Source organism: Hyla sarda, chromosome 4, assembly GCF_029499605.1.
Source record: "Hyla sarda isolate aHylSar1 chromosome 4, aHylSar1.hap1, whole genome shotgun sequence".
Lineage (NCBI taxonomy): Eukaryota > Metazoa > Chordata > Amphibia > Anura > Hylidae > Hyla > Hyla sarda.
In genome coordinates this window covers 31561341-31573380 of record NC_079192.1, presented here as the reverse complement: position 1 = coordinate 31573380, position 12040 = coordinate 31561341, and the positions used below count along the sequence as shown (strand labels likewise).

General features: G+C 41.2%; 1 protein-coding gene across 1 annotated transcript in view; it reads left to right on the top strand.

The window, feature by feature from the left end:
• Positions 1-2771, top strand: part of DNASE2 (deoxyribonuclease 2, lysosomal) — a 199224-nt gene extending 196453 nt beyond the window's left edge. Inside the window, exon 9 of the mRNA XM_056570370.1 lies at positions 2675-2771. Coding sequence (XP_056426345.1) covers positions 2675-2756 — 82 coding nt within the window. The 3' untranslated portion in view covers positions 2757-2771. The remainder of the gene's footprint in view (positions 1-2674) is intronic.
• Positions 2772-12040: the final 9269 nt, after the last annotated feature.

The window sequence follows — 12040 nt, the reverse complement described above, 5'->3', positions numbered from 1 at the left end:
CTACAATCTTAAAGGGGTACTCCTGTGGAAAACTTTTTTTTTTTTTAAATCAACTGGTGCCAGAAAGTTAAACAGATTTGTAAATCTCATCTATTAAAAAATCTTAATCCTTCCAGTACTTTTTAGTGGCTGCATACTAAAGAGAAATCCAAAAAATAAATGCATTTCCTGCTGATGTCATGACCACTCTCTGCTGACATCTGTTGTCCATTTTAGGAACTGTCTAGAGCAGCATATGTTTGTTATGGGGATTTTTTCCTGCTCTGGACAGTTCATGAAATGGATGGCAGAGGTCAGCAGAGAGCACTGTGGTCATGACATCAGAGGAAATGCATTTATTTTTTAGATTTCTCTTTTGTATACAGCCCCTAAAAAGTACTGGAAGGATTAAGATATTTTAATAGAAGTGATTTACAAATCTGTTTAACTTTCTGGCACCAGTTGATTTAAAAAAAAAAAAGTTTTCCACGGGAGTACCCCTTTAAAGATCCACGAAGACATCTCCATTTTTTATTGTTTTTGGTCATCATCCCCGGTCTCCTCTTCCTGTTCCAGTTTCTTCCAGTGTCCCAGCTGTAGACGAACTTGTCCGAGATTTCTCTTCCATTTGGCGACAGACTTGGCAGTCTTTATCTCTTGCCTCCTCCCGCATGAAAACCCAGGCAGACAAGAAAAGAAGACTTCCTCCATCCTTCTCTCCTGGTGATAAAGTTTGGTTATCTTCTAAGTACATTCGGTTCAAAATCCCAAGTTACAAATTAGGTCCTCATTTCCTAGGACCGTTCGAGGTCATACAAAAAATGAATCCTGTTGCTTACAAACTCCGTTTACCCCCTTCTCTACGCATTCCTAACTCCTTTCATGTATCTCTCCTCAAACCTCTGGTTATCAACCGTTACTCTCAAAGAAAAAATTCTGCTCCCAATCCTATCTCCGGATCCTCATTTATTTTTCAGGTTAAAGAGATCCTGTCCTCTAAAATGGTACATGGCAGAAATTTTTTGGGTCGATTGGAGGGGATTTGATCCTGAGGAGAGGTCCTGGGAGCCCATGGAGAACATCTTGGACCGTAATCTCCTCAAGAATTTTTTGTCCCACAAGAAGAGGGGGAGACCAAAGGGGGGGGGGTACTGTTATACACTGCGCTCCAGCCGGCCATACCGGCCATGAGCGCACCTCCCTCGTTCATGGCTGCTGCCGGCGGGGCTGGGATTCGCATCGCGGGACGCTCCCGCATGCGAGTCCCAGCCCGTCACTCACCTCTGTCCCCGGTCTCTGTTCCTCAGCTCCGGCACGTGTGCCCCCGCCTCCTAGGGCGCGCGTGCGCCGGAGCTTTTGAATTTAAAGGGCCAGTGCGCCCTTAATTTGTTTGACACCTGTACCCCTGTTATACGTTCCAGCTCCTCCCTATTTCCCTTGCCGGATCTTTGTTTGCCTTAGCGCCTTAGAGAAAGCAGTATTTTGTGTTCCTTGCCATGTACCAGACCTTGCATTCCGTGACCTGACCGTGTTCCTAGCCGCCTGCCTATTGACCTTCTGCTACCCTACTGACTACACTCCTGTGCCACCTGCCCAGTCCTCTTGGTAGCCTGACTACATCCAGTCTATTTCCTTCTGTGCCATGCTTGACCTCAGCCGCCTGTGTGGTCGAGTCGAGCCAGGGGTAGCGGCCTGGGTGCCACCTGCCGCAGCAAGTCCATCCTGCTTTGTGGTGGGCTCTGGTGAAAACCAGCGGCACCTTACACTCTGATCCCTGGCACGGCCCGCGTCATCTGCCACACAGGTCCAGCGAATCCACTACATCTTCTGCTCCAGACCACCGTGGTAATGCAGATCTACTACCTCCTGAGTTCCAGTCGACTGCGGTGAGTCTTACATTCATGTTACATCCAGGTAAAAATACTATAGGTTTCTTTAAACCCAGAAAATACACGTAAGTTGGCCTAAAACGCGTATTCCACATTCACAATTCTTTTAATGCGTATTTATGTTAAAATATAGAACAGTCCACTGCTTTGCTCAGCATGGTAGGTATAGTAATGTGATAACTTTGGGGGGCTGGTTTTGCAGTCAGACTGCTGGGATTTGTACTGCATCAACTGTACAGAGTAATGCAGGGAGGTGTCAAGATGTCACTATCTAAGGTCAATGCTGTGCTCAGCTTGTAATTTGCTAGCTTTTATGGGCTCCTTCTGCAGTGACACTGCTGGGATTTGTAGTGCACCAACTGGACACAGTAATGTAGGGAGGTGAGAGGAGTTCGTTATTTGCGTTCACCCCACTGCTTAATGCTTTGCTCTGCTTGCTTTCAATTAGATTCATAAAGGTGTTTTTTTTAGTTCCCCTCAGGTTTTATCAGCCTCCTAACCCCCACCCCCATGCTTTCTCCTCATTGGCCTTGAAGCTGTATGTCACATAAACACAATAAATGATTGGATAACCTGGGGTCATGTGATCTTGCTGTTAGCTGCAAGGTATGCTGGGCTGACATCATCTCAGTGTTCCAAGTACTTCCTCCATTTATTCATGCACCAAAACACCACATATTCCACATCCATTCTGTCACTATTACCACCTTTGCCAGGCAAAGTTTGAAATGTTCCACATTATGTTACACCATTATGTCCTCTGGAAGATCCTAACACTCATAATATTTATGCTTCTCTGTGAACAGGCCTAGCAGAAAAATACCCTTTTTCATCAGTTCTCCTGACTTAGCCCACTGCTTCTGTCTTGCCAGTGTGAGAAACTACTGATGGCAGGTTTGTTAACAACCAACCAGCCTCATTAAATGAAACCCAAGGCAGAAGACTGAAGATTTTAGGGCCCAAAAACTGTGAGAACACATGATAAATGAAGATAAACAAAACAGCAATTATATTGTGACTACCTGAAAACCGTGACAGGTCTGAATAGGTTAAAAAGCGTACTGGAGCAATAATGTAACTACCTGAAAACATGTCAGATCTGAATATATGAGAAACATAACAGTAATTATATAGTGACTGGCTGAAGTCATGACAGACCTGAATACATGAAAAATGTAATAGTAAGGATATCACGACAGTCTGAAGATATGACAGGTCTGAGTGTATGAGAAACACAACTGAACTACTATTGTGACATTCTGAAGATGTGACAGGCCTTAGTGCCTGAGAAATGTAACAGTAAAGATATCAAGACCACCTGAAGACTTGACTGACCTGAATACATGAGAATTTTAAAAGTAATATATCACGACCTAAAGTCGTGACATACCTAAGCACATGAAAAGTGTAACAGTAATGCTATACTGACAGCCTGAAGACATGACATACCTGACTATATAAGGATCATAACCATGATGATATCATACCAGCTTTAAGACATGACAGGCCTGACTATATGAGCAACGTAACAGTAATGATGTCGTACCAGCTTGAAGACGTGACAGGCCTGACTATATGAGTAACATACACAAAATGGATATAGACCTACTACGTGTAACTATACTATAAAGGGTTAATAAATAATAGGATAGAAGCCCAATACCATGCAGATAGTGTAAATCTGTAATGCTGATATGATGCTGAGCTTTTTCTATATAGTCTGTTTTTTCTATATAGTCTGTTTTAGCTTGGAATGAGATATTGTTAGGTGTTATTATCAAAGTGTAGAAGCCTACTGCACCTTGATAATAACACCTAACAATATCTTATTCCAAGATAAAATTTGTACAGACTATATACAGTGGGGCAAAAAAGTATTTAGTCAGCCACCAATTGTGCAAGTTCTCCCACTTAAAAAGATGAGAGAGGCCTGTAATTTTCATCAGAAGTATACCTCAACTATGAGAGACATAATGAGACAAAAAAATCCATAAAATCACATTGTCTGATTTTTAAAGAATTTATTTGCAAATTATGGTGGAAAATAAGTATTTGGTCACCTTCAAACAAGCAAGATTTCTGGCTCTCACAGACCTGTAACTTCTTAAAGAGTCTCCCCTGTCCTCCACTCGTTACCTGTATTAATGGTACCTGTTTGAACTTGTTATCAGTATAAAAGACACCTATCCACAACCTCAAACAGTCACACTTCAAACTCCAATATGGCCAAGACCAAAGAGCTGTCGAAGGACACCAGAAACAAAATTGTAGACCTGCACCAGGCTGGGAAGACTGAATCTGTAATAGGCAAGCAGCTTGGTGTGAAGAAATCAACTGTGGGAGCAATTATTAGAAAAGGAAAGACATACAAGACCACTGATAATCTCCCTCGATCTGGGGCTCTATGCAAGATCTTACCCCATGGTGTCAAAATGATCACAAGAACAGTGAGCAAAAATCCCAGAAACACACAGGGGGACCTAGTGAATGACCTGCAAAGAGCTGGGACCAAAGTACCAAAGGCTACCAACAATAACACACTACGCCACGAGGGACTCAAATCATGCAGTGCCAGACGTGTCCCACTGCTTAAGACAGTACATGTCTGGGCCCGTCTCAAGTTTGCTAGAGAGCATTTGGATGATCAAGAAGAGAATTGGGAGAATGTCATATGGTCAAATTAAACCAAAGTAGAACTTTTTGGTAAAAACTCAACTCCTCCTGTTTGGAGGAGAAAGAATGCTGTGTTGCATCCAAAGAACACCATACCTACTGTGAAGAATGGGGGTGGAAACATCATGCTTTGGGGCTGTTTTTCTGCAAAGGGACCAGGATGACTGATCCATGTAAAGGAAAGAATGAATGGGGCCATGTATCGTGAGATTTTGAGTGAAAACCTCCTTCCATCAGCAAGGACATAGAAGATGAAATGTGGTTGGGTCTTTCAGCATGACAATGATCCCAAACACACCACCCGGGCACGAAGGAGTGGCTTTGTAAGAAGCATTTCAAGGTCCTGGAGAAGCCTATCCAGTCTCCAGACCTCAACCCCATAGAAAACCTTTGGAGGGAGTTGAAAATCCGTGTTGCCCAACAACAGCCCCAAAACATCACTGCTCTAGAGGAGATCTGCATGGAGGAATGGGCCAAAATACCAGCAACAGTGTGTGAAAACCTTGTGAAGACTTACAGAAAACGTTTGACCTCTGTCATTGCCAACAAAGGATGTATATCAAATTATTGAGATGAACTTTTGTTATTGACCAAATACTTATTTTTTCACCATAATTTTCAAATAAATTCTTTAACCCCTTAAGGACCAAGGACAGACCGGTACATCCTTGGTCCTGCTCTTCTGATATAACGCGGGGTTACACAGTAACCCCGCATCATATCACGGCGGGCCCGGCGTCATAGTGAAGCCGGGACCCGCCTCTAATAGCACGCTATTAACCCTTTAGCCGCGCGCTCAGAGCTGAGCCGTGCGGCTGAAAGTGAAAGTTCCCGGCTAGCCCAGTCGGGCTGTTCGGGATAGCCGCGGCTAATCGCGGCATCCCGAACAGCTGACAGGACAGCGGGAGGGCCCCTTCCTGCCTCCTCGCTGTCCGATCGGCGAGTGACTGCTCAGTGCCTGAGATCCAGGCATGAGCAGTCATGCGGCAGAATCGTTGATCACTGGTTTCTAATGAGAAACCAGTGATCAGCATAGGAGATCAGTGTGTGCAGTGTTATAGGTCCCTATGGGACCTATAACACTGCAAAAAAAAAGTGAATAAAGATCATTTAACTCCTCCACTATTAAATGTTTGAATCACCCCCCTTTTCCAATAAAAAAAAAACACAGTGTAAATAAAAATAAACATATATGGTATCACCGCGTGCGGAAATGTCCGAATTATAAAAATATATCATTAATTAAACCGCTCGATCAATGGCGTGCGTGCAAAAAAATTCCAAAGTCCAAAATAGTGCATTTTTGGTCACTTTTTATACCATTTAAAAATGATCAATAAGTCCTATCAATGCAAAAATTGTACCGTTAAAAACTTCAGATCACGGCGCAAAAAATTAGCCCTCATACCGCCCCATACACAGAAAAATAAAAAAGTTATAGGGGTCAGAAGATGACAATTTTAAACGTATTCATTTTCCTGCATGTAGTTATGATTTTTTCCAGAAGTCCGACAAAATCAAACCTATATAAATAGGGTATCATTTTAATCGTATGGACCTACAGAATAAATATCAGGTGTCATTTTTACCGAAAAATGTACTACGTAGAAACGGAAGCCTCCAAAAGTTACAAAACAGCGGGGTTTTTTTCAATTTTGTCGCACAATGATTTTTTTTCCCGTTTCACCGTAGATTTTTGGGCAAAATGACTGACGTCATTACAAAGTAGAATTGGTGGCGCAAAAAATAAGCCATCATATGGATTTTTAGGTGCAAAATTGAAAGAGTTATGATTTTTTAAAGGCAAGGAGCAAAAAACGAAAATGCAAAAACGGAAAACCCCCCCGGTCCTTAAGGGGTTAAAAATCAAAATCAGACAATGGGATTTTATGTTTTTTTCCCCCCCTCATTATGTCTCTCATAGTTGAGGTATACCTATGGTGACAATTACAGGCCTCTCTCATCTTTTTAAAGGAGATGTCCGATTTGGACTTTTTCTATTCCATCCTGCCCGGGGTGCAAAAAAAAGAGAAAACACGGTGCTTCAACCTATCACCGGCCGCAGCGATGTCCCGCCTCGGCCGGTGATAGGCTGAAGCGCCGTGTGACGTACCGGGCTAAGGGAAAATGGAAGTAGACAGCCTGGCCGACCAATCAGCTTTTGCGGAGCTCTGGGGGAACGTATGAAGGTAAGTGAAAGTTTGTTTTCTCTTTTTTTGCAGCCCGGGCAGGATGGAATAGGAAAAGTCCATACTGGACATCACCTTTAAGTGGGAGAACTTGCACAATTGGTGGTTGACTAAATACTTTTTTCCCCACTGTACAATAAGCTGAGCATCAAGTGCGGTCCATGCCAGCTTACAACAGTGGGAAGCGAGCAGCATAGTGATCCTCTAGCCTGCACCAGCAGGAAGGAGTGAATGGCATAACTGTACCATCTCAATCCAGAAGTACGCTCCCCTAAGAAGAGCGTTCTCCATAACACCGTACGTCGAGTGGGTGAGTGGTGCAATCTCACCGATCTATCTGCACGGTGTACTGTTCAGCGACGCTCTTAGTACAAATATATCTACAGCGCTCTTTTCTCTGTACTAGGCATATTAAGATTATTAAGATTACGGAGTATTAATACATTTACGGCACCCTTTTTTCTGTACTAGGCATATTAAGATCACTGTCTTACCATATTTTTTCTATAGGTGGCAATAAATTAGGTGTTTTTATTAATATTTCTTATTTATATGTTTTTATAAATATTTCTATGTCTATGTATGCTACATCCACCGCAAGGGCCCCGCAGGGATGCTAGTCATTTGTTAATTAAAACTTATTTTATTAATTAATATAGCTTGCAGTTTACACTATTTATTCTATTCTACTTTTCATTTTTATTATTTATTTCTTTATTTCTTTCCTTGACCTTAAAAACTGTATTCTATTTATTTTCTATTAAAGATTTACACTATCTGCATGGTATTGGTCTTCCATCCTATTATTTCTTAACCCTTTATAGTATAGTTACACCTAGTCGGTCTGTATCCATTTTGTATATTTTAATTTATTTTTTGCCACGTGGGATATTGTGCAACACAGTCACTTCGGTGTAACTTATACTATAGTGTGAGTCTCCCAAAAATATTTATTTACGTTTATTATTATATGAGGAACATAACCATGATGATATAATACCAGCTTGAAGACATGACAGGCCTGACTATATGAGCAACGTAACAGTAATGATATCGTACCAGCCTGAAGACATGACAGGCCTGACTATATAAGGAACATAACTGTGATGATATTGTAACAGCCTGAAAACATGACAAGCCGAACAAGCTCTCCTGACAGAGGCTTCCACCCTTTGGGTCCCCATAAAGGTACAGTGGGGATCAAGAGTTTGGGCACCCCAGGTAAAAATTTGTATTAATGTGCATAAAGAAGCCAAGGAAAGATGGAAAAATCTCCAAAAGGCATCAAATTACAGATTAAACATTCTTATATTGTCAACAAAAGTTAGATTTTATTTCCATCATTTACACTTTCAAAATAACAGAAAACAAAAACATGGCGTCTGCAAAGGATTGGGCACCCTGCAGAATTTATAGCATGCACTGCCCCCTTTGCAAAGCTGAGACCTGCCAGTGTCATGGATTGTTCTCAATCATCATCCGGGAAGACGCAGTGATTTCAATCTCAAAGGTTTTAAATGCCCAGACTCTGACCTTGCCCCAACAATCAGCACCATGGGTTCTTCTAAGCTGTTGTCTAGAAATCTGCAACTCAAAATAGTTGACACTCACAAAGCTGGAGAAGGCTATAAGAAGATAGCAAAACGTTTTCAGATGTCAATATCCTCTGTTCGGAATGTAATTAAGAAATGGCAGTCATCAGGAACAGTGGAAGTTAAAGCAAGATCTGAAAGATCAAGAAAAATATCAGACAGAACAGCTTGCAGGGTTGTGAGAAAAACAATTCAAAACCCACGTTTGACTGCACAATCCCTCCAGAAAGATCTGGCAGACACTGGAGTTGTGGTACACTATTCCACTATAAAGAGATACTTGTACAAATATGGTCTTCATGGAAGAGTCATCAGAAGAAAACCTCTTCTACGTCCTCACCACAAAAATCAGCATTTGAACTTTGCAAATGAACATATAGACAAGCCTGATGCATTTTGGAAACAACTTCTGTGGACCGATGAGGTTAAAATTGAACTTTTTGGCCGGAATGAGCAAAGGTACGTTTGGAGAAGAAGGGGAACAGAATTTAATGAAAAGAACCTCTGTCCAACTGTTAAGCATGGGGGTGGATCAATCATGCTTTGGGGTTGTATTGCAGCCAGTGGCACAGGGAACATCTCACGAGTAGAAGGGAAAATTGATTCAATAAAATTTCAGCAAATTTTGGATGCTAATTTGATGCCATCTGTGAAAAAGCTGAAGTTAAAGAGAGGATGGCTTCTACATGGATAATGATCCTAAACACACCTCGAAATCCACGGGGGATTACATCAAGAGGCGTAAACTGAAGGTTTTACCATGGCCTTCACAATCTCCTGACCTCAACATAATTGAAAATCTATGGATAGACCTTAATAGAGCAGTGCGTGACTGACAGCCCAGAAATCTCAAAGAACTGGAAGACTTTTGTAAGGAAGAATGGGCAAAGATACCTCAAACAAGAATTGAAAGACTATTGGCTGGCTACAAAAAGCTGTGATACTTACAAGCTGTGATACTTACCAAATGGGGCAGTGCATGCTATAAATTCTGCAGGGTGCCCAAACTTTTGCAGACACCAGTTTTTTTGTTTTCTGTTATTTTGAAAGTGTAAATGATGGAAATAAAATCTAACTTTTGTTGACATATTATAAAAATGTCTAATCTGTAATTTGATGCCTTTTGGAGATTTTTCCACTTTTCCATGGCTTCTTTTATGCACATTAATACAAATGTTTACCTGGGGTGCCCAAACTTTTGATCCCCACTGTAATATGCGCATCGGGGCTCTAAAGAACATGGCTAAAGATTCAAAGCGTCAGGATGTACACCGAACACCAGACAGGCATACAGTTCCCGCAGCATTTAAGAGGGGACAGTTGCACCTCCCACAAAAACAGGCTTAATAACTCAATACTGACATTGTTTCTGAAGTCATATGAGGAAAGAATCTCATAATGTGTAATGTATAAAAAAAAAACACGGGATAAAATGCCTACGCAAATACACACTTTATTTTAGAAAAAAAAAGCCACAGGAACTGCCTTTTGGGAGTGAAAAATTAGCTAGCTTTTTTTTGTGGCATATTTTTACAAAAAATATTGTGCATTAGTATAGACTTTTTTTCCTTTGCTTTTTCTACAACTGTAACCTGTCTAGACCATCTCCCGTGAGCTGAACTAAAATTATCCTGAATGATGCAATTGATAATATTTTTCACACACTTTAGATTACAACATTTTAGAGTAGAGAACACACTGTACTTGTAGCGCAGGTTTGTCTATTGTTGTAATCTGTGAATCGGACCTCCACCAATGATCTGAACAATAGGGAGCTGCTTAAAGGGGGTGTCCCACCCAGGCCTTTAAGGGAATATGAACGTCACAAAGGAGGATTCTCATGTTTGTTAGAAATCCTGAACAGTAACATAATTAATATAGCACATTTACTGTAATAAGATGTTCTAGGAGTAATACAAGTATTAGGAGCCGGGATACTGTAATAAGATGGTATATGGTAATAAGAGGATCAGTAGCCGGGTTACTGTAATAAGATGTTATTTGGTAATAAGAGGATCAGGAGCCGGGTTACTGTAATAAGATGTTATAGGGGTAATAAGAGGATCAGGATCCGGGTTACTGTAATAATATGTTATAGGGTAATAAGAGGATCAGGAGCCGGGTTAAAGTAATAAGATGTTATAGGGTAATAAGAGGATCAGGAGCCGGTTTACTGTAATAAGGTGTTATAGGGTAATAAGAGGATCAGGAGGCGGGTTACTGTAATAAGATGTTATAGGGGTTATAAGAGGATCAGGAGCCGGGTTACTGTAATAAGATGTTATAGGGGTTATAAGAGGATCAGGAGCCGGGTTACTGTAATAAGATGTTATAGGATAATAAGAGGATCAGGAGCCGGGTTACTGTAATAAGATGTTATAGGGGTAATAAGAGGATCAGGAGGCGGGTTACTGTAATAAGATGTTATAGGGGTTATAAGAGGATCAGGAGCCGGGTTACTGTAATAAGATGTTATAGGGGTAATAAGAGGATCAGGAGCCGGGTTACTGTAATAATATGTTATAGGGTAATAAGAGGATCAGGAGCCGGGTTACTGTAATAAGATGTTATAGGGGTAATAAGAGGATAAGGAGCCGGATTACTGTAATAATATGTTATAGGGTAATAAGAGGATCAGGAGCCGGGTTACTGTAATAAGATGTTATAGGGTAATAAGAGGATCAGGAGCCGGGTTACTGTAATAAGATGTTATAGGGGTAATAAGAGGATCAGGAGGCGGGTTACTGTAATAAGATGTTATAGGGTAATAAGAGGATCAGGAGCCGGGTTACTGTAATAAGATGTTATAGGGTAATAAGAGGATCAGGAGCCGGGTTACTGTAATAAGATGTTATAGGGGTAATAAGAGGATCAGGAGCCGGGTTACTGTAATAGGATGTTATAGAGTAATAAGAGGATCAGGAGCCGGGTTACTGTAATAAGATGTTATAGGGTAATAAGAGGATCAGGAGCCGGGTCACTGTAATAAGATGTTATAGGGGTAATAAGAGGATCAGGAGCCAGGTTACTGTAATAAGATGTTATAGGGGTAATAAGAGGATCAGGAGCCGGGTTACTGTAATAAGATGTTATAGGGTAATAAGAGGATCAGGAGCCGGGTTACTGTAATAATATGTTATAGGGGTAATAAGAGGATAAGGAGCCGGATTACTGTAATAAGATGTTATAGGGTAATAAGAGGATCAGGAGCCGGGTTACTGTAATAAGATGTTATAGGGTAATAAGAGGATAAGGAGCCGGGTTACTGTAATAAGATGTTATAGGGGTAATAAGAGGATCAGGAGGCGGGTTACTGTAATAAGATGTTATAGGGTAATAAGAGGATCAGGAGCCGGGTTACTGTAATAAGATGTTATAGGGTAATAAGAGGATCAGGAGCCGGGTTACTGTAATAAGATGTTATAGGGGTAATAAGAGGATCAGGAGCCGGGTTACTGTAATAGGATGTTATAGAGTAATAAGAGGATCAGGAGCCGGGTCACTGTAATAAGATGTTATAGGGTAATAAGAGGATCAGGAGCCGGGTCACTGTAATAAGATGTTATAGGGGTAATAAGAGGATCAGGAGCCAGGTTACTGTAATAAGATGTTATAGGGGTAATAAGAGGATCAGGAGCCGGGTTACTGTAATAAGATGTTATAGGGTAATAAGAGGATCAGGAGCTGGGTTACTGTAATAAGATGTTATAGGGTAATA